General features: G+C 40.4%; 1 protein-coding gene across 1 annotated transcript in view; it reads left to right on the top strand.

Annotated features, from left to right (window-relative positions):
• Positions 1-15,237, top strand: part of LOC105278949 (dynein heavy chain 12, axonemal) — a 48,039-nt gene extending 32,802 nt beyond the window's left edge. Inside the window, exons 8-9 of the mRNA XM_026972618.1 lie at positions 13,117-13,396; positions 14,791-15,237. Of these exons, the coding sequence (XP_026828419.1) occupies positions 13,117-13,396; positions 14,791-15,237 (727 nt within the window). The remainder of the gene's footprint in view (positions 1-13,116; positions 13,397-14,790) is intronic.
• The last annotated feature ends 9,185 nt before the right edge of the window (positions 15,238-24,422 follow it).

The following is a 24,422-nucleotide window of genomic DNA, read 5'->3' as shown; positions in this document are numbered from 1 at the left end:
TGAAACTTTAATTGGAAATTGTAAACGTTTGAATTAAAAAGGCAGATCCGTGGGAATCATAGGAATCCGAGGTATAAATACTATCTCTCCAGCTGCTGGTCCAATAAGAATTGTAGCTTCAATTATATTATTACGCATCACCTTAACCTGCAATCTGGTACCATTACAAAGATTAGGAGGATTAAGGTTGCGTAATAATACAATTGGAGTACCAATTTTAAATTCGTGAGGGAAATGCACTGCATCTTCAGTATTTACAACTGTATCGATAGATTTATATTCTCGGATTTGACCAGCACATTTTCCCAAAACTATATCATTTATTTCTTGTGCAGATGCATTTCGAGGCGAAATAATCGCTCTTTCACATAACCAAAGATACGGTTTTTCATGTAAGTTCTCAATATCAGGGTAAACTTTCGAAATTAAATCGTTTATAGTGTGGATGACTTGACCTATTTTATGGTCAATGATTATGTAACCATTGTCGTTTGCTATTTTACCGTTTCCAACATTTAAAAGTTGGATTGGAAATTCAGTATGTCCACCACCAAAATGAGCTCTCATATTTGTTCGTAAATGTAATACTTTAATATGATTCCATAGTAATGATTTCAATCACGTCTTAACAATGTCTGCTTGAGTTCCTTTTGGGATTACAGGGAGAGTCTGACGAAAATCTTCAGCAAAAACAAACGTTACACCACCCATGAGTTTGTTACTTGATTTGAGGTCTCATAAAGTTCGATCAATAGCTTCAATATGAGCTCTATGACTCATTGTACATTCGTCCCATACTATAAGCGTCGTTTCTTGCATTATTTTCCCAAGAGGACCGTTCTTTCGGATGTTGCATACGAAATCTTGATCGCAGGACACATTTAAAGGAAGTTTGAAAGTTGAATGTGCTGTTCTACCACCTGTTAGACGGGTTGCTGCAATATCAGATGATGCCACCGCTAGTGCCAATCCTCCTGCAGATCTAACTTCAGCCAGGATTAAGTTTAATAAAAAAGTTTTAGCAGTACCACCAGGAACATCCAGAAAAAAAACTGTACCGCTGTTGTTGGCAACACTACTAACGATAGAATCAAATGCAAATTTTTGGTCAGGCACTAATGTAGGAAGATTAGTACGAACGCAATTTCGTAATTCATTGATATCATAGTTATATCGGAATGTTTCATGATAAGGATCGGTGTAGTCTTGTTGATCGCGGATTGGTGAAGGCAAACCAAAGTCGATCAGATATTTTTCACAAAGACTGACAACTTTATCCTCAATTTGTATGAGACCTAAATTGAAGATATCATTGGAATAAGTTAAGGCAACATTATTACATCTATGACGCTTTCTATAGAGGATATCTTCACATAAATCTCTTTGGAATGTTTGCCATAATGCTAGTGGTTGTGACGGTTGACAAAATACTAAAATTATAGCGAATAAGTCCCTCATTTTTGAAGATGTTTGTGATATTGCAACATCAATGAGCGTATCTTTCCAATGTTCATCATTTTCCAGAAGTCCAAGTTCTTGGCCAGATGCTTTAAAAGTAGGATGAATCACACCATTAACGGTCCTCAAGCTTTTAAAAGAAATTGGAGCTCGAACATGGTGCAGTAACATTCTTAAATGAAAGCATTCTGTTTGATTAGGATGGATAGTGTAAACTCTACCAAGAACAGCATCTTTTTTGATACCTGGGTAACCTTCAACATGTTGCCCTTGTTTTCTTTGGGAGAATTTATTGTTGCTCCAAGTATAATAGTGAGGAACTTCGTTGTATAATAAAGTTTTAGCAAAATCATCTAATCTACATAATTCAAAAAAAGCAGTAAGAGTAGTTCGTGGTGGAGTCTCAATAGCTTGCTGGACACTGTTTTCTGTGAAATAAACACGTTGATGATTTTCTAAATGAACAGCTAGATGTGTAACAGTAGGATGCCTTTCATGAATGCGAAAATCTAAAAATTTCCAGACAGCCTCTGAGGTGCTTATGTAACGACCATTAATGTAATTGCTAATTTCAGTTGAATTTTTGTTGACAGAGAATGTAGCTTGATCCGATCCTTTGTTAATATACTTGCATATACAGGGTGTCCACAAAGTCAGTTACCATCTCTTATATCTTGGTAACAAAGCATTGTAGAGAAAAATGTTTCAGACAAAAGTTTTATGTCTTGAAGGGGGAAAGATGATGATATCAATTTATTTGTAGATGGCGCCACTTTAGAGATTTTATCATGGCGGCCATTTTTTAAAATAGAAGTTGAGTTTTCTCTCTAACAAGGGAACGTTTCCAGCTGATTCATCGTTTTCGATTCAAACTGTATGCAAAAATGTGGGTAATGCCAGTAGCATATTCTGCAAGTTATAGCCCCTACCTTTGTGGTAAAAAATATGGCGATATAAAAACCTTCCCATGCAGGGTGTCCCAAAAAGCTGGAAACGGTCGAATATTTTATAAGCATTGCAGTTTAGAAGAAAATGTTTCAGACAAAAGTTGTAAGGTTTTAAAAAGCGCATTCAGTGGCAATATGAGTGTGACCATGAGTAGTGTTACCAAGGTCAGACCGTGGTCAACTTAATTTTCTTAATGAAAACTTCTATTTTTATTATATTTTTTTCTACTAATTAATTTGAACAACTTTTGTCTGAAATATTTTTGTGGATTTTCTGTTTTTAATTTTTTTTTATTTTCTGTTTAAATGTTTTTTATTTTTCTGTTTTAAATTTTGTTATTCTTTTGATTTAATTTTCTGCATTTTTATGTTTTTAAGTAATTTTTATGTGAAAAAACAGTTTTTATTAGTTGCGCCCACTGTAATCAATTTTTGTGTCTTGAACATTTTTTGAATCGCACATGTTATCATTAACTCAAAATTACTTAAAAACATAAAAATGTAGAAAATTAAATCAAAAGAATAACAAAATTTAAAACAGGAAAATAAAAAAATTTAAACAGAAAATAAAAAAAATTAAAAACAAAAAATCTAAAAAATATTTCAGACAAAAGTTGTTCAAATTAATTAGTAGAAAAAGATAATATAATAAAAAATAGGAGTTTTCATTAAACAAATTAAGTTGACCTTGGTAACACTACTCATGGTCACACTCATATTGCCACTGAATGCGCTTTTTAAAACCTTACAACTTTTGTCTGAAACATTTTCTTTTATACTGCAATGCTTATGAAATATTCGACCGTTTCCAGCTTTTTGGGACACCCTGCATGGGAAGGTTTTTATATCGCAATTTTTTGTAACGCAAAGGTAGGGGCTGTAACTTGCAGAATATGCTACTGGCATCACCCACAACATTTCTGCATACAGTTTGAATCGAAAACGATGAATCAGTTGGAAACGTTCCCTTGTAGGTAAAAGTTGTAGCTAACAATGAGTACAAGAATACAAGAGTTTTTTGTTTTTTGAAATTGGACCATTTTTCAGTGAGTTACAGCGTTCCAAAGTATAATATTTTATAATTTAAGTTAAGCTGAAACGGTTCAAAAGTACGAAAAATCGTGAAACACATATTCGATCGTTTCGAGGGGCTACTCTTTTAAGAATGTTGGGGCGGTTGCCACCTTCAAGGGGGAGCCCTGAGGGACCCCAACTTTAAAATTTTAAATGGGACCCCCCTTAAAAAAAAATCCCAAGATCAAATCTGAATTTTTTATGGAAAGGACTTAAAAAAACGAAAATTGTCATATCGAACGTTCTTTTAGGATTTTCCAATTAGGAGTAACGATTTTTTGAAAATTGCTCTTTTCCGAAGTTTGACCTCAAATAACTTCCAAATGGATAAACGTATCAACCTCTGCTTTGCGGCAAAAATTTTCTTTTTTTATGCCCTTTTAAACGATATAATACTTTATGGGGGGTCCCATTTAAAATTTTAAAGTTGGGGTCCCCCGGGCCCCCCCTTGAAGGCGGCAACATTCTTAAAAGAGTCGACTTATTGTTAGCTACAACTTTTACTTAAAGAGAAAAATCAACTTCCATTTTAAAAAATGGCCGCCATGATAAAATCTCTAAAGTGGCGCCATCTACAAATAAATTGATAATATCATCATTTTTCCCCCTTCAAGACATAAAACTTTTGTCTGAAACAGTTTTCTCTACAATGCTTTATTTCCGAGATATAAGGGGTGGCAACTGACTTTGTGGACACCCTGTATATTTGATCGCTTGAACTGAATTACAGTATTCTACATTGATGTGAGCAGCAAAACACCGCGATAATATAGGGCAATACGGAACAATCCAACGATTATCTATTTCAAACGTATTACCACGCATGTTCATAATAGCAGTATGACTTCCAGTTTCAGGAGATCTTCGACGATAAGTCGGATATTCATCATCACCAATTTGTGTATGTGTAACAAAATGTTTAGGATATTTTTACAACACTTCCCATTAATCATACATGGTGCTTCTGGATTAAGTCCACCGCAAGGGCCATGGATCATTGTTTTACTCACTATATCAAACAGCAGAGGATCTGTCTCTTTGTCTGGCAACTCAGCTGAAATAATATTGTCGATTTCATCTGGCTGAATTTTTGAACGTAACCATAAAAGTATATGAGCGTGAGGCAAGCCTCGCTTTTGCCACTCTAAACTATACATATAACATTGAACTGTATGAAAGACATTCTTCTTTGTTAAAAGATACATAAGTTGTTTCAATTTCAAATGAAAAACTCGAGAGACAATGTTATGTCTATCGAAGGATTTTTGTCCAGTGAATAACTCGTTCTTAATTTCAGGCCATTCAGGATTTGTGGTAAAAGTCACGAACAAATCAGGACGTCCATACTTACGTACGTATGGCATAGCATCTTGAGTTTTTTCGTGCATGTAACGTGGCGAACCTGTAAATGACGAAGGAAGAATAACAGATTGACCAATGTTGGTCGGGTTCACGTTAGCATCTTGATTGAGTGCATCTCGCAGATGTATGTACTCGTCAGTACGTAATTTGTTTTGATTGTGGCGAATGAAGTTCAATCTTTCAGATATCATTTTTGCCATCATATCAACGCAATATTGGTTGAATACATTTTTGAAGTAATGTAAGTGGTTCATGCTATTTTGTCTAACCATTATTGTATAGGCATAAAACTGCATGCAAGAAACTGTTTTAGAACGATTGGCATTATTTTGTTGTTGAATTGTTACATAATATCCATCTTCTCCTCTAATGAATAAAAGAGGATACTGCAGAGGATCGTAAGCTCGATGAATCTCAGAAACACACTGCAAGCGACCATCTCGACAATGAAAAACGATATCCCTTGGACCTTTATCTTTATCTACCAGCAATACAGCTACCTCATTGACAGCAGGAGCATTATATCGCCCTCTGTGTTCATTAGACGGAATGCGATCAGCGTGTATAATCAACTTTAAATTTTCATCAGAAGACCTATTTTCCGAGTTATGCCGAAAACTTTGAATGAGGTAATTATTATGTTGCAAAATTTGTTGCAATGATTCTATAAGTTCTCTTTTCAAACTTGGATTGATATTTGATCGAGTTGAAACTTGATCAGCATCAGATAGAAAATAAATCTGAAGAAACTTGTGATTTTGGTCAGAATCCGGAAGTAAACTATTAATTAAATGATAGACTTGCCCTTGAATTTTGAATGTAGGCATAAAGCCTTCTCTTCTTTCTTGCGCACCGAAAGAAGTCATTTGAAATAAAGTATTGTACTGTCTTGAATTATCAAGAAAGTATTTAAATAATGGATGTGATCCTAAAATCACACTCTTTAGCGGCTCAGGAGGATCTCGAATAGGTGGAAGATGTACTTTACCAGCAGCACAACAAAGACCGGGAGCTTCATCTTTCCATTTTTTTGCACCGCAATGAGCACAGAGTTTGTTCATAGAACCTATTTGTAGACACTTAAGTGTGATATAATCAATTTCGGGTCGATATGCAAATGCCGATTCTGTTCCACACGCATCTCGAGACGGTATTCGATTGCGCACAAAACCTATCGGTTGCTCTTCGACATGTCGCAATTGCTGAGGTAAACTATTTTCATTCAGCTCAAATTGATTGAGATTCGTAGTTTCCGTCAGCTCACGTAACACAACTAACTCCTGAACAGCGATTTCTTCTTGAAAGGCATTTGTCGATTGATATGAATCAACTTGGGATATCGGGGGTGTATGTTCCTCGACATTTTTATTTATATATTTATACGCCTTAAATTATAAATCTGTCTTGCTCGTGCAGTTTTCCTCGAAAGATTCGATTTTGCTTTCGGCATTATATTAATACTAAATACTAAATTAAATAGAAGGAATACAAATACATATATGTAATGTAATAAAAGCAATGGAAAGAAAGAACTTATATTGAAGATCAGTAAAAGTAAAGAAATAAATTCCTTCGCAAAAGAAAACTGAAAATTCTTTTCTTCTAATACGATGGGATAGTATGTAATATGTCGTGTATATAAAGTTTAGCGAGATATATAACGTAGCATATACTTCTGATATAGAGACGCTCCTCAGAAATAGCGTCACGTGTGCGGCCGGCGGCTTGGCCGCTCGGCTGCGAGGGAGCGGGAGGGGATGGTAGGCGTCGCTTGCTGAATCTGCTCGAAATGCGCATCTAACTGCGAGCTTTCTCCTAAACTGAGCGAACTTTGCTGCACGCACGCTAGAAGCAGGGATGCCATATTAAGCTCGCTGCCACATGGCGGCTCGGCCGCCGAGCTTAGCCGAACGCCGAACGTGAGCGCTCGGTTAGCTTCGGGCAGTAGAGAGCAGACATACAGGGTGTCAATTTGAAAATTTTCAGCCTTAATATCTTTTTTGTTTTCAGTTTTTAGAGAAAAATGTTTTAGACAAAAGTTGTTTGGTTTCGAGGGGGCAATATAACAATATTATTTACTTTTATTTTATGGACGTTTCCAAGGTTATTAAGAGGTCAACTTATTTTTTTTAAATGGAAATCTCTAATTTTTTTAACGGCATCTTCTTTTGCGTAAGAAAGCAAATAACTTTTTGAGACATTCAAGAAAAACATGGTAACACGTCCATCAAATAAAAGAAATAATGTTACATTTCTTCCTCGAAAGCAAACAACTTTTGTCTAAAACATTTTTCTCTAAAACTGAAAACAAAAAAGATATTAAGGCTGAAAGTTTTCAAATTGACACCCTGTATGTCTGCTCTCTACTGGCCGAGCCGCCGTGTGGCAGTGAACTTAATCTGGCATCCCTGGCTAAAAGTGGGTTTCGCTTCTTATCGGCAACGCGCTAAGTTCGGCGTAAAGTACAACATTGTTTTTTACACTAATCTATAAGTTATTTTTCCATAAAATAAGTTTATAGAAAATGATATGCCTATGACATTCCAGGGACACTCAAGATACTCATACTAAAATTTCAAGTCGATTGGTTCAGTAGTTCTAAAGATCCTAGGTAACAAAGGAAAATTTGACTTCTCTTTATATAATAGTAAGATAATATAATAATATAAACGTTTCAGTCCAAACGTTGGACCATCTTCAGTATACTACAAAACAAATAAAAGCATATATTATATATCAAGTTGCAAATCGCTAGACAATTCATTCGTACATACCCGAATTCATATATATATATATACATATTCAATATAGTTCCGTAAATCCAAGTAACAATTTCACAAAAAATGTAATCCTGTCAAAAATATTCCTGATATAAAAACACTATAACAATACCAATAACTTAACAAACTGATTCATACTCACAGATCGCTATTCAATTACATTTATCATCAACTCAACCCAAATACAATAAATAATAGATCGTCAAATTATATAAAATAGATGAACAGATTGCTGATATCACAGTTGAAACTTGCTGGTCCAACATAATAACTCAACTGAAAACTTTCAGATACCCAATCCAATACATAGTACAAACAAACAGATATGGAAAACAGAATTAGAAGGTGGAGGACAAATTCAAAACAGGAAAATATTCCTCCGGTAAAGCCAATGTGTCACTTTGCAAATTTAAAGGTTTTCTTTGTTTTTTAATATTGACCATCTCCGAAATCAATCTCTTCTTATATGACTTCTCTTCATCTAAAATCTGCACTTCATCCCATTCAAACTCATGACCAAAGTCCAATTTCTGTGCAGATATTACTGACGGAGAGCCTGACTTCTTATTAATATCATTCTTATGTACTTCAATTCTAGTACTCAATCTACGTTTAGTCTGGCCAACATAAGACCCATCACAATCACCGCATGAAATTTTATAAACCACATTGCAATGCGACATTTTCGTAACCGTATCCTTTCCCGTTCCAATAAACCTCCTCAACGAATGAATGGATCGATAAGCCATTTCCTAACTCTATTACTGAAGAAGAAAGGATTTTCGTAGTGACGATTGTCGACCACAAGAATAATTTGATGCAATCACACCCCATAACAATATTTCTTCATTTTCACGACATTACAAAAATAAATGGAGCGGATACTATTCTCCAACAACATATGAATGCTTTATTCTCTTGGGGTTGAAGGCGCTTTGGGGAGCGTTCCGAACTTTACAAATACTTCACTGTCCTTCCCCTCTTCCCTTACAATCTTTCTTTCATACCTGGCATTGCGACCTTAAAATTTTTCTAAGTATCACCCTCCCCTATCCCTCATTTTTTTTCCTTCTGTCCTTCCTGTCTTACTTCTTTTTCATCACTCCTCCCGCCTCCATTTTCGTCCTCATTCGTCCTCTTTCTTTCCTTATTCTTTTCCTTGTCCACCTTGCAAATAAACTTAAAAGAATACTATTCATGAAGATTAAAGGAGGAAAATGGGTTTTGATAGTGGAGATAAGGAGGAAGGGAGATAAAGAAGAGTTGTTGGAGATTAGAGGGGAAGCATAGAAGAGATGGGGAATAGGGATAGATGAGGACTTAACTATGGAGGAGAGGAAAATAAGATGGAAGTTGTTGGAGAGAGCGAGAGAGGAGAGAAGCAAAAGGGAAGGAAGTGAGAATAGAGAATAGGATGATAGAGATAGAAGGGGTAAAATGGATATGGGATGAGAAGGTGCAGGAGGTGGTGATGAAGAAGTAGGGAAAGAGAAAGAGAGAAGAGGGAGGATAGAGAAACGAGAATTGAGGAGGAAGAAGTAGGGAAGGAGGAAGAGAGAGGAGGAAGGAAAGAAGAGGTGTAAAAGGGAGAGTGGGGAGAGGGAAGAAGGGAAAGGAAAAATAGAGAAGGAAAAGTATTATTTTAAGTTTATGGTTACAGAAGAAGGTAGACAAGGAAAGAGAATAAGGAAGAGAAAGAGAGGACGGAATGAGGACGAAGGAGAATGGAGGCGAGGAGGAGTGATGAAAGAGAGAGGAGGTGGAAGGACAGGAAGGACAGGAAGGAAAAGAAGATGAGGGATAAGGGGAGGGTGATAGGTTAGAAAAATTGTAAGGTCGCAAAAGGCCAGGGTAGTGAAAGAAAGATTGTAAGGGAAGAAGGGGAAAGGAAAAGTGAAGTATGTTGTAAAGGGTTCGGAAACGCTCCCCAAAAGCGCCTTCAAACCCCAAGGGGAGGAATAAAGCATTCATATGTTGTTGGAGAATAGATATCCGCTCCACTTTATTTTCTGTAATGTTCGTGAGAGAATGAAGAAATATTGCTATAGGGGACTGAATGATAACATGAACAAAAAAGAAAAAAGATTTTTTGTTGTTTCCTTACGTAAAATCCATTTCTGTAACCTTCAGTAATAGAGTTAGGAAATGGCTTATCGACCCATTCATTCGTTGAGGAGGTTTATTGGAACGGGAAAGGATACGGTTACGAAAATGTCGCATTGCAATGTGGTTTATAAAATTTCATGCGGTGATTGTGATGGGTCTTATGTTGGCCAGACTAAACGTAGATTGAGTACTAGAATTAAAGTACATAAGAATGATATTAATAAGAAGTCAGGCTCTCCGTCAGTAATATCTGCACAGAAATTGGACTTTGGTCATGAGTTTGAATGGGATGAAGTGCAGATTTTAGATGAAGAGAAGTCATATAAGAAGAGATTGATTTCGGAGATGGTCAATATTAAAAAACAAAGAAAACCTTTAAATTTGCAAAGTGACACATTGGCTTTACCGGAGGAATATTTTCCTGTTTTGAATTTGTCCTCCACCTTCTAATTCTGTTTTCCATATCTGTTTGTTTGTACTATGTATTGGATTGGGTATCTGAAAGTTTTCGTTGAGTTGAAGATAAATGTAACTGAATGGCGATCCGTGAGTATGAATCAGTTTGTTAAGCTATTGGTATTATTATTGTTACGTCGCAGTAACGTGTTGAAATATTCTCCTTTTCGGGTCAATGTATTTAAACAATTTACCCTGGGATGGAGTGTACAGATTGCAACAAGATGTCTGTTAAATTATGACTCTAAAACGGGTAGAAGTATCGGATATGAATTCGGTGTCGTGATTTCTTTTCTGTCTAAACCGAGCAACTCCCGAAACCGGTAAACTACGCGTCGCGGATCATCCTTACGAATTGTGCGGAAGTCGGGATATTTATTCTCAATGGTTAGTTCCCGGAGAGAATAAGGGTTTTCTTTGATTAAGGGGGAGGGTCAAGTAAATGAGCTAAAACTTTGCGATTTTTTTTCGAAGAGAATAATAAATTAATTGTTTTGAAAATTAGTGCATGTTTTTATATAGTATTTAAACTGCACACAGGAATTTTTTTATGTAAAAATAATGAAAATTCATTGAGCAGTAGCTGGTTGAAGTTGCCTCCTCCGCGAACGCGCCGTGGATCGCAGCTCAGTGAATTTTCAAACAATCGATATGTCCTTGTAGATACATATACTTTAACATCTTCTCCTCAGCATGAACCTAACGGATTGTGAAAATTTTTGCAATAAACAGTTGTTTTTTGCAATTGTTTGTAAAGAAAAGTCGTTCTTTTTAAATTGCTATTATTTTCTTAATTAAAAATTGTTTTTCTTAAATAGGTTCATGCTGAGGAGAAGATGTTAAAGTATATGTATCTACAAGGATATATCGATTGTTTGAAAATTCACTGAGCTGCGATCCACGGCGCGTTCGCGGAGGAGGTAACTTCAACCAGCTACTGCTCAATGAATTTTCATTATTTTTACATAAAAAAATTCCTGTGTGCAGTTTAAATACTATATAAAAACATGCACTAATTTTCAAACCAATCGATTTATTATTCTCTCCGAAAAAAAATCGCAAAGTTTTAGGTCATTTACTTGACCCTCCCCCCTTAACACCTTCTAAATTTCTAATACTGCTAATTTTTGATAAAAAGGAAACGGATCTTGGTTATTAGAGATAGCGAGACGAATCTGGTAACGGAGCTTCCTTTCCTGAATTCTACGCCCCTTCTTGGCCGGTATAGATATGATTCTAATTTATTTAATTAAGATACCACGGGTTGCTGAAAGATTATTGTCGCAAGGTAGAGCCACACTCTTCGGTAGTGCCAACTTGAACGACTAGAGCCACGCTCTTCGGCAGCGCCAGTTGAAAATCCTTCAGTAACTTAAGGAAGGAAAACAATGCGAACGAGAGATCTTTAAAAAAAGATAGAGAGGAAGCTTCGCTAGAGATTTCTCCGTTATTTCATATTAGACTTTTATTAATATGATGATAATCTTTGGAAACCTAGAAGAATGTTAATTGATAATATAATTTCTATCTTGATCCTATGGGTGTGAGTGGCCGCAGTCTCTCTTACAGATCGCTTGATGGGTCGCACTTAGTTTATATACTCAGTTAATCACGCTTCTAACTGGACGCTAATAGCGCTAATCGAACTCGGAACCAAACTCTGAATTAAAATCTGAACTGAAAAGCCGAAACGAATTGTAAAATAAGATTGGAAAAGACTCTATTCCTACTCTTCTTCTACTTCTTCTTCTATTTCTTCTGTTCTGTTCCGAGCGTCGACAGCCCTTTTTATACCTTGGATGAAAGGGTGAGCGTTTAAAAATTACGTATGTGGGGGTCAACTTTGACCAATAAGATTCTGATAAGTGTCTCGAACTTTGAGACCCATGCCGTCATCGTCTGGTGTTATCACGGTTCTGTAGTGGGGAGGTTTCGTGTACACTTCCCAGTACAGAACCTGCCTTGATCTGTTAATTTGTTAATTATGCAATTTACAATGTAAATATTGCTAATTCAATTGCGCTGTGAATTTTACGGTGTGAAGAGTACTTATCACGTTTTTGAACGGTTATTCTATCTATTCTTAGTGCGAAGATAAAATAATAAACTATTACAGAACGATCCTTTTACACTATTCTTTATTTGGAGAGACATTCCTAGCGGCATCGCATGATCATTATAAAGGAAAATGTCAGTGGTTATATATTTATAATTTAGTAATATAAAATAACGCTGCAGGAATTTCCATGGAACTAGTGATAAGCGAGTGCATAGTCTTTCGTAGCCCTTTTATGGCCATGTATCACAGCGAGACCCAGGCGCATTCTTGTACCGTTTATTATCGCTTGTTCAAACATTGTGACATTTCGATACGGAATCGGTTCGAACCTTGCAGGCGTAAGAATGAGGTTTTACCGTGACGTAACATTATAGTGTTTTTATATCAGGAATATTTTTGACAGGATTACATTTTTTGTGAAATTGTTACTTGGATTTACGGAACTATATTGAATATTTATATACATATATGTGCATTCGGGTATGCACGAATGAATTGTCTAGCGATTTGCAACCTGATATGTAATGTATGCTTTCATTTGTTTTGTAGTATATACTGAAGATGGTCTATCGAAGTAGAAGTTCTGTCAGTTGTAGCACAACAAATTTTGTGTATAATACAGGTAATAAAAAACTTCTGTAATTTTCACGAAAGTTATATCTAATAAACAACGTTTGGACTGAAACGTTTATATTATTATATTATCTTCATAATAAAAAGAAATTAAGCACGTACATCCAGCTTCGCTCTAGCAGTTCCTGAATTTTTAAATAATTTTACTATTATATTTTTGTTTTGGAAAAAAGTAAAGAAAAAAATATCAAGAATAATATTAATAACTAATAACTAATACTAACTCGAATGGATTTAAAAGATGTTATCGCACATTGATTGGTGCATATTCCTTGCATTTAAACGGCGCACCTGAGGGTCCGGCGGGAACTGGTAAAACCGAAACAATCAAAGACCTTGGCCGAGCTATCGCTGTGCAATGCATAGTCTTCAATTGTTCCGAAGGTCTTGATTATAAGAACATGGGCAAGTTTTTCAAAGGTCTAGTATGTTGCGGTGCATGGTCCTGTTTTGATGAATTTAATCGCATCGAAGTAGAAGTTCTGTCAGTTGTAGCACAACAAATTTTGTGTATAATACAGGTAATAAAAAACTTCTGTAATTTTCATGAAATATATATCTAATAAACAAAATAAAAAATACTTGTATACATATACAAAGTGTTCTATGTATAATCAAGGTATCCTATTTTAATTTTCAACCTTCTTTACCATTTTTTCTTTTTGTTACGTACGCGAGGTATTACGGGACGGATAGCACATCCACGAACACACAAAAGAAGAAAGCGTCTGTTGTAACGGCACAAAGTTATATATAATTGAAATAAATTATGTACACTATATACAAGTTCAACTCGCCGTTTTAATTCCTCGAGCGACGGAAAGTATCAACGTGGTGATTCCGCAAGCGACGGAATTTATCACCGTGACGATTCCGCGAGCGACGGAATTTGCACGCACTGAAAGAGACAGACTTTGCGATTAGTTGATTGCCAGAAAACTTTTGATACTTTGCAGACTGACTGTGAAGTGAGTCCGCGGATCGCTTGGAGCTCTATTTGTAGAGCCCGTGAATTTTGGCTAGGCCCAATCGATTTCAAAGTTTTGGGGGTGACCCCCGCGTGCCGCACGCGATTGGCACATGGTTGGGCCTCACGCAGCCCGATGATAAGGAACATGCGCGGAGCGAGCCACAGGCCGAGCGATTGGCCGTCGCCGTCTGACGTCATCTCCTCGCGCATGTCTCCTGAGAAAAGTTGCGAGTGAACGGTTAGATTGCGGTTGATGTTTGTCTCGATTTTGCGGAACAAACAGCGTAGGAAGAAAATATTTGTCCCGAATTTCCTTCTCGATTTCAATTCTCGAAACTTCTCGAATGACCTTATGAGACAAACATCACCCGCACAGCTATTGAATGATCAATTTCTCAGACGATTCGGTTTCCGAAAATTCCTTTAATGCAATTCCGAACACTTTTCAAAGCGTAATTTAAGTTAAATAAAAATTGCATTTCGAAATATGTAATAATAACATTTGTTACACTGTTGTAATTTTATCAAGTTCAATGTTTTACTTGTAATATTATATATTATGCAAATTAATATATGGAAGTTATTAAAATAATATAGTTATGTGTAGCGAGAGAGAGAGAGAGGGAGAGAGAGGGAAAGGGAGAAGGGGAGACGGAGAGGGAGAGGGAGAGCGAGAGGGAGAGGGAGAGGGAGAGAGAGAGAGAGATAAGTTCATTAACTAATCATAGTTTGCAAGCGTTTGCACGTAACAATGAATTACGCTATCGTTGACTCCTATCCGAGATTAAATGCATTTGATTAATTAACTATTTTTTATTAACTCTAAATCTAGACTTCTGATAAATTTTAGAAAAGAAAATTTCGTCTTAGAATTTACTCAGAAATATGAACTTTCAAGGACAAGTGATTATTCTGAATCACTCTGTATATAAAATATTTTTATAGGTAGTTCACGCTGGATCAGAGATGTTGATTTTTGAAGATACTACACTCACATTAAATCCAGCTGTTTACATATGTATCACAATGAATCCTGGCTACGCTGGTCGTACGGAATTGCCAGACAATTTGAAAGTACTATTTCGCACAGTTGCGATGATGGTACCGGACTACGCGATGATCGCTGAAATCTTCCTATACTCATCAGGCTTTGATAATGCTCGGGAACTTGCTACGAAGATCGTCATCACATACAAACTTTGCTCTGAACAATTATCAGTACAATCGCATTATGATTATGGTATGCGAGCTGTCAAGACTGTTCTTTCTGCGGCACAGAATTTAAAACTGAAGTACCCAAACGAAGATGAGACTATTCTTGTACTACGTTCATTGATTGATGTCAATTTGCCCAAGTTCTTAGCGCGTGACGTGATACTTTTCCAAGTATGAATAAAAGCAATTAGAAATTCTTATTCTATTCTTTATACTTTGTTTATATTTTACTTTTTAACTTAATTTAACAATTTTACCAAATAAATGTAATGACAGATTCATTTGAAAAAATTCGATATCACTTTACGATCTTCCATATAATTTGGTATTTAAAAATAGTGATATAAATAATGATTGTATACATTTAATACGTTTTTGTTAATATTAAACTTTAAAGTAACCAGAAAATATGAGAATATATATACAGGGTGAGCTTTTAAGTAACGCATTGATTTTTCTCGAAAACCAAATCTTGTATCGAAAAATGTTTCAGACAAAAGTCGTTTGGTTCGAAGGGGGCAAGATGATAGCATTATCAATTTAATTGTAGATGGCGCTACTTTAGAGATTTCATCATGGCGGCCATTTGTGAACGGTTCGCGACGTTGAAAGGAGAGGTTGCGTTTTGACGGAAGTGGAAAAATCGTTGAAGATTTGAGGGGCTTTCTTTGTCCCGAGACTGCTTGTGAGCCGACAATAACTATTTCTATCTGTTCGGTTCTCGTCACCTTCATCTGGGCGCGCCGTATCTGATCGGCCGACGAGCCGCGGAATTATTCCTTCACCAGAGGCTAACCTCGCCCGCCATGCCGGGGGCGAGGCTTTGAGAAGTAAGAAGACCAACAGTAATGGAGATGTAATGGACATCGACGGTGACATCGTCGATAGTGACACGGAATTAATCAATTCCCAGCCATTTTTGGGTTTCAACGAGGAAGATAGAGGAACGGCTAAATTAATGGGTAAAAAGAGAGGAGCGCAGGACAATCCACCGGCTCAGAAAAATGTTAAACGGGTAGCACCCCCCTCCCCTCTCGATGGATCGACCCCGATCCAGAAGGAGACTCAAGGCGACAAGACAAAAGGTGAGCGCAAGGCCGACTCGAGTCCGCCTATAAGATATATTAAATCCGATTCCGGACCGTTCAGAACAATACTAACCTTCCAACCTACTGAGGAGGATGGTAAAAGATCTCCCCCGTTGGACATGGAGATAGCGAGAACATTGACTCGCATGGGCGTCGTTTTTAACCTCGTCGAACGTATTGGAAGGCTTAAATGGATTATTTTTTTTAAGAATTGCTCAGACGCCAACAACGCTTGTAATAACCTATTCGTGAAGGAGTCTCGGTACTCGATTCACATCCCGTGGTACTTCGTATACAGGAAGATCGTCATCAAAGGAGTGTCAACGGACGTGACGTCAGAGGAATGCTGGGAGGAGCTCAGCGGCAGCAATAAGGAATATAAGTTTCGAAAGGATGATATCCTTCGGATGAGAAGGAGAAAGGAGGTCAATGGTGAGGTTACCTTTGTTGACACAACATCAATCAGAGTAAACATAAGATCGGCATCTTCCCCTTCATATGTCTATATGTGGAGAACCAAATTGCCGGCTGTAGCATTCATTCCAAATATTAGACAATGTTTCAATTGCGGTCAACTCGATCATAGTACTAATTTTTGCAAACATTCTGCAAAATGCCTTATGTGCGGAGAAGACAAACATGAGAACAGCACGCGGTGCACGAGGATTCCCAAGTGTGTTAACTGCTCAGGCAAGTACCCCTCTCTGGCCAGAGAGTGTCCGGAGGTAATCACCAAGAGAAGGACGACGGAGCTGATGGCTTCTCAGAACATAGACTTCAACACCAGGAGACTCGTTTCTCGGGATGCCTCTGGTGCCCCGAGAGATTCGGGGGGCGGAGGTGGAAAGAAACTCAGGGAGGCGGACTTTCCAATGCTCCGTAGAGGCAGACGGCATCCCGTCGACCCGTCTGGGATCTCTCCATCCGGAGCCGGCCCTTCTAGGGGACATCGCAGCTTCGCCAGTATCGTCGGGGGTCGGAGCGGTCAACTTCCTCATGCAGATCTTCCGGAGGAGACCTCGCTGCGGCAATATGTGAAAGACTGGTTTCAGCCGTTATGACGCTCTTCATTAAAAAAGACTTTTTAAGCGATTTGGTTTTTGCGTATAGAGGCACGATGCGTGGTGGGGGAGAAATGGTCGCCCCTTCCACATCCAGCGTTCAAAATGGATAAGGGTTTATTCATTCGACAGTGGAATTGTCAAGGCATTCGGCGTAAACAGGCTGAATTAGGAAAGAGAGCAGTTGAATTTAATTTCATTTTACTATCTGAACTTTGGTTAAACAATGACGAACAGTTTATTTTAAAAAATTTTAACACAGTTAAAAAGTGTAGACTAGACAGGCGTAGGGGAAGGGTTGCCGTCCTCGTTCGCGCAGACCTCCACTATCAAATTTACGACGTTATATATACAGCGAATAATAAGATCGAAGCATGCGGCGTTACAATTACATGGAAATCCAAACCTCTTATTTTAGTTTCAGTATATAAGACACCCAACGTTTTCGTCTCATATGGGGAGTGGGTCCGGTTCTTTTCTCAATTCCCAATGAGTTCGTGGTGGGGGGCGACTTCAATGCCCACCATCCCTTTTGGGAGGATGCTGAAGTGTGTGCCGAGGGAAGGGGACTTTTTGACGCTATGGTGGAGGGTGATCTTCACTGTCTTAACGCTGGCTCGCCGACACGATTCGCCACCCCACACTCCCGGGCCACGGAGGTAGATATAACCTTATCTAATAGTGCGAGTTTTTTGGCGGCCCACTGGGAGACGGTGAACGAGTCGTGGTGAAGCGACCATTACCCCATTAGAATCGAGATAGCGGGAGCGATTCGCGAGCGCTTGAGGTTCACCGGGACTCGACGTGTGCATACAGCTAAAACAGATTGGGAGAGGGTTCGTGAGTGCTTCGAGGCACGTAGTGGCGAGTGCGAGAAGGTGATACTCGATTCTTCTTTGAACACACAAACCAAATTTGCGACGGTCTTAAGTCTGTTAAGGGATTGCGTTCAGAGTCATACCCCCCCTCCGCGAAGACGCGGCCCGAGCGCACGCACTAATACGAGAGCCAATATATGGCGGGACGACGAGTGCGAGAAGCTTCTTAGATTGCGGAGGGCAGCATTTCTGAAACATAAACAATCTTCTTCGTTTGACAATTTTATCAGTTATAAACGGGCTAACGAAATAGCGAAAGGCACTTTTAGGAGAAAGACGAAGCAGTCCTTAACATTTTGTGAGTCCTTTAATAGGACTACGAACCTTCGTTACGTCTGGCAAAAGGTTAAAACTTTAAATGGTAGTCTTAATAGAAAAGAGTCAACTAACTCATATTCGTCTGCTTCAGAGGTGATGGTTCAGCGCCAGATTGAGGATCTTTGTCCCCCATGGTGCGCCCCCGGCCCTCCGGTTTTGTGCTGGACGGATTCTTCATCGAGTGAATTCTTATTCTCTTACGAGGAAGTTGCTCAGGTTATCCGGACGGTCCCAACGAAGTCCGCTCCGGGACCGGACGGACTAGATTACCATTTTTACCAGATGCTCTCCCCGTCAGCAATTTCGTGCTTGCTTAACCTGTTTAATGAGATTCTATTGAAGGGCGTTTTTCCTTCGGACTGGAATAGGTTCAATGTTTTCTTTATCCCTAAGAAGGAGTCGGAGAAATTCCGTCCTATCTCAATGGCTCAATGCTCTCTTAAGATTTTAGAGAGGATTATTAATAATCGTCTGTATAGATGGTTAGAGAGACACTATCTTCTCCCTAAAAGTCAGTTCGGATTCAGGAGTAACAGATCTTGTCAGGATAACTTGGCTATTCTCACTTCAGACGTAGAGCTTAATTGGTGTCAAGGTAGAGAGACAGGCGTGGTTTTTTTGGACATAAAAGGAGCCTACGATAACGTCCTGTGGGACATCCTTATAGAAAAGCTGAAGCGGTTAGGCGTCCCCCCCATCTATATTCAATTTATTTATAATCTAGTTTCTAAGCGGGAGGTCCACTTTGTTTTCAATGGTGTTGACTGTATGCGAACTGCGAATAAAGGCCTCTTTATTCCAACTTTTGGTATAAAAGTGTGTACTTTGTTATTGCTGCCTTAATAAAGATTAATATAGTGCGCTAGAAATCAATTTTTTAACATTAATTAACATTATTTTCCATTTTATCTTACTGAAATTTAGCAATTTCTTAGTTTTGTCCCATAAAACCACAATGGCCACCATGAAAAAAATCTTATAGCTATTCGGCAAATTTTTGTCAAATTCATGGTATTGAAAAGTATAAAAAAATGTGAAGAACAAAGTTTTTTTGTCATTCTGTACGATTGTTTTTAAGGTCAAAATGACAAAGTGAAAAATCATTCATTTTTACGTTATATTCATCCATTTTCAGCATGGTTACATGTTTTCGAAACAATTTGGGCAAGTATATCGTTCAATAGAGCAAAGTTTCAGCTTTAAGAATCCGTTTTTTAAATTGCTGTGCGATGATTTTTACTGGAGTTATGAGCAATCAAAGTAAACAATGCCAATTTTTATTTAATCGGCGATAACTCAGTAACAAAAACACGTAGAAAAATTTTTAAAAAAGCGTTTTGTAGGGAAAACTTCAATCTTTTACAATACAAAATCGAGAATTTTCGCAGAATTGTTTTTGATACGTGACAGACCTTCAAAGTGAAAAGACAATTTCTTATTTTGTCCAGTTCGCAGTGTTTTGTATGTAAAAATTACCAAACGTCACAGAAATTTAAACTCATGGCAATCGTTCGAAAGTAGAAGTTTCAAGCTTTAAAATCCTTTTTTTAAATTTAAATTTCGTTCATTTTTAACAAAGTTACAGCTGCTTGAAGTTTGCCTATTTTTTAAGAAAAGTTTGGTTTTCCTCTAATTTTTGTGAGTAGTGTATACAGGGTGTCTGGTAATCTCCGTGCAACCGATTAATGGCATATAGTTCAGGCCTAACTGAGTCGAAAAGTCCTCTACCATTTTGCAATTTGCGCAATAGTTAACGAGTTATTAAGTCTTAAAAATCGTTGTATTAGTCCGGCCTACCACCGAATGCAAGCGCGCGGCGAGATGCGACTGCCTAGCGATCGAAGTTGCTAGGCGCGAGAATTGTTTATTACAAATGGCATACCTAGCCATTGCCATTGCGATCGCTAGGCACTCGATCGTTAGGCGGTCGCATCTCGCCGCGCGCTTGCATTCGGCGGTAGGCCGGACTAATACAGCTATTTTTAAGAATTAATAACTCGTTAACTATTGCGCAAATTGCAAAATGGTAAAGGACTTTTCGACTCAGTTAGGCCTGAACTATATGCCATTAATCGGTTGCACGAAGATTACCAGACACCCTGTACATATACTAATGTTTTAAAATATAAATAATAAGATGTAGAATAATTAAAGTATTGCATAATATTATGTTGCATTACTTTATTATAAACTTTATTAAGAATAAGATATAACACATAAAGTGTTATAATAAACATGATCTGAAAAGTGATATTGATAACATAATGATTAAAAAATATATAGGATGCGGCATTTAAATTGAGTTTAATTATATAAAAAATAAAGTAAGATAAAAAGAGAGAGAGAGAAACGTTTCAGACAAAAGTTGTAGAGTTTTAAAGAAGATGAGTGGTATTATTGATATGACCTTTAGGCGGAGCGTCAAAATAAAGATCAAACTTATATTCTATTTCATCCGTGAGGCAATCTATTCCTCAGACAATTGTTTTAAAAAATGTTAAAACCAACGTTTAAGGAAGGCAGCCCCTATGACCTTGAACTTGACATATATTAAGAGGTCACCTCTCTGAGTATCCTTCTGCAAGCCATCCCTCGTTGTTTATTAAAAAGTTATTAACAAAATAAGTTGAGTGGTTGCGCATAAATTTTCGATTTTCCACACAAAGCGAGGTCCACTCCCCCCCCCCCTCGTGCGTACGGCTAAATTGTTAAAATTGACCACTTTTCAGGTTAAGAAACTTGTCATACAGACAGAATAGAGTAATAAATATAGATCTCGTTTAGAGCTCTAAGTACGGCGAAACTCCTCTCCCTGCACTCCCGTCGAAAAAAATATAACCAAACTCAAGAGGTCCTCCCCCTCTGGGGACTTCGATTTGCGTGGAAAGTTTATACTTTTCGCACGGCGCATGTTTGTGTCGCTCGTGTCGCTTTCGTTGGTATGCCAGGTTTTTTTAATAAACAAAGAGCGACGATTAAAACCTTATTATAGGGATATTCAAGGAAGTGACCTTTATAATACATATATTGTAGGATGCGAGTCTCTGATATATGTAACGACACTGCCGGGTATAAATAATGCCCACTTCGCTCACGGTTAACCATGTACTTTATTTTTTCGCTGGACGTATGACACGTGCTGTATTCGTCGCCTCTTAGCGTCGTACTCGTCGCCGTCCGGGACCCGGCAGAGAGCGTTGTCGCGCACGTAACCGCAAACGTCGCATATCCGAAACCCCGTCTCGTGGTTACCACTTCGCGCGAGGGTAGCACCGAACTTGTTCACGGGCATCGATGCGTCGTGGACGGTGCTTCAGATCGTAATGATACCCGCCTCTCGGAGCTCCTCAATTATAGACAGGAACTCGGCGTCGTGCGAGTCGTTGCCCGCGTCGCGAGACGCCTCGATCAGCCTGAGGCGATCCACCAGCTCGTTCGGATCGTCCCAGTGCACGTAGTCAATCGCGTTGTCGGTTACCCTCATGGTTGGAAGCGACGGCAGTGGTGGTGGCTGCGGTTCCACACCGGCTCCGCCGTGACCCGCGGCCGAGTCAATGCACATTAACGGTGCGATAATCTTCTTGTACTTGAAGCCCTTGTTACTCTTTATCGGCTATACGCCTGATACCACTACCTGTGCGCGTTCGTCGCCGACAGAATCCGGCAGTACATCGTTGTGTCCTGTACGGTGTACACGCGCTCGTCGGGCACGCGCATGAAGATCAGCTCGTACAGACCGGGCGTACCCTCGTACCGCGTACCGTCCACGAATATGGTGTCGTCCGAGCCGATGTCGAAGCGCTTGTCGCCGAGCATCGTGCCGGTCTCACTGATGTACACCCCGTACACGGTGTCGATGGTGCTCGTCTTGCTGGCTGGCCCGCGACCACTGTTCGTGAACAGAGCGCCCACGTACTTCCGACCCAACGGCCCCAGCGTGGCGAGCAGCGCGTCCCTGCTATCGTCCGTTCGCATGACCTCGGCGACGGATCGCTCCAGCGGCTCAGCGGCACCGCCGCGTCGGACCCGAGCGTTGCGCTTATCAACGGTGATGACGTGGCGCTCAGTCTCTGCCGACCTATCTTTAGCCTCTGTGGCGTAACCATCCGCCGCTTCTGCGGTGTCACTATCGCGGATGACGAGGCGTCAGCGTCCTCGTACTCGCACTTCCTCTTCACGCGATACACGTCGTCGTCGTCGTCGTCAGTGACGGTGTAGGATCCGTCGTCGTCGCCGACGGTGTGCTCGACCAGTCGTTTCAACGGCTCGACGATGGGCTTGAAGTGGGTCTCCAGGGCCCGCTCGTCGTCCATTCTGTCAGTCCTCAGACTCCGGTGCTTCCTGTGGATGGACTCGCGCGCGCGGGCGATCTTCTTTGCGATCGCCTCGCGCTCCTGCAATGTACGCGCGGCCACACCACTCGACATGCCCGCGACTAGAGACCCTCTAATAAGAGTCTGGCCATAGAGCGATTTGGTCAAAATCGTGCGAGAAAGATATATATATTCGCTAAGAATGCGCTCACGCACGCGCTACAGATAGTCCACGATACATTTTAATCAGTATATACTCATTAAAATGTAGCGTGTGCGTGAGCGAATTCTTAGCGAATATATATATATATATATATATCTTTCTCTCTCGCACGATTTTGACCAAATCGCTCTATGACCAGACTCTTATTAGAGGGTCACTACCCGCGACGACTGCCCGCTCCCCGGCTTCCCCGCCTACGGCACGACGAACTCGTTGAATCCGCGTCTGTACCGACCGTTCCGAAGCGCGCTGTCCTTGTCTATCACGAGAAATCCGTGCCGTAGGCGCCAACAGTCACGACACAGCGTGGCGAATTCCTCGAAGGTCATGTCGACGTTCACAAGATCGTTGTACACGTGCCGCAGATTCGTGCCGTCCTGTCGAAAGAGGATCAGCAGATTCGCGTTATCGCGCAGCAGGTGTTTCGGTATCCGAGCGTACGTCTGACACAGATAGAAGCAGTCGACGAGCGAGTGCCGTCCCATCGAGAAGTGCTCCCTCATGACGTCCTGCCTGTCGCACGCGACGTCGTCGAACACGAATATCGAGTGCGGCGGGGCCTCGTGCGGCGGTACGACGTCACTGCTGTCGTGGAACGCGTGATAACCGATCCCGTCCATCGACCCGAGTAGGCGTTCCAGATAGCGGTACTTCGGCTGTTGCAGCGACTTCGAGTACACGTACACGTTCTCGAAGCGCACGCCGTGCGGACTCGAGCAGGCTGATCACGACGTTCGTCTTGCCACATCCCGACGGTCCGCACACCAGGACGCGTATGGTAGTCGGTAACAGAGGCCCGTGCCTGCTCGTTCTCGTCTCTCCACTCCCGATCCTGTCGTCCACGTTCGACATTCGTATCCGCACGGGCGACCTGTCGAACTCGCTCGAGCGTCGAGGCGCCCCCCGCTATTTATACGCGGAACGAACCCACCTGTTCGATCAGTCGCGACCTCGAGGCTGCTGCTGCTGCACGCGTCTACGGCTACTCCGGCGACGAATGCGTCTAACCGTTCACCGCGCGGGTCTGCTCAATCGTGCCATAGACGCGCTACCATTCGAGCTGCACATTCCCGGCTACCCGGCTACCCGGCAGTTCTGCGGACCCGGTACGAGACTCGCGAAACGACTCGCGCGAGGCGATCGCGGCGTGAACCCGTTGGACGCCGCCTGTCGCGAGCACGACATCGCCTACTCGCGGAGCCGGGAGTTGGTCGAACGGCACGACCGTCGCGGCCGACCGGGTGCTCGCGGACAGAGCGCGCGAGCGCATCTCAGCGAGCGACTCGAGCCTGGGTGAAAGGGCCGCCGCGGCGGCCGTATGGACGGCCATAAAGGTGAAGACGAAACTCGGAATGGGTCTGAGGAGCAAGAGGCGATCGGCGCCTGGCATAAAGAGGACGAGCAAGAGGAAGAGGGCAACCACTGCAACCAAGAGACCGGCGAGGACGCTCCCGATAGCGAAACGCGGCGGCTTCCTACCG

The sequence above is a fragment of the Ooceraea biroi genome, chromosome 9, assembly GCF_003672135.1.
Source record: "Ooceraea biroi isolate clonal line C1 chromosome 9, Obir_v5.4, whole genome shotgun sequence".
Taxonomy (NCBI): domain Eukaryota; kingdom Metazoa; phylum Arthropoda; class Insecta; order Hymenoptera; family Formicidae; genus Ooceraea; species Ooceraea biroi.
Note: the sequence above shows the minus strand (reverse complement) of the source record. Positions and strands in the feature narration are given on the sequence as shown.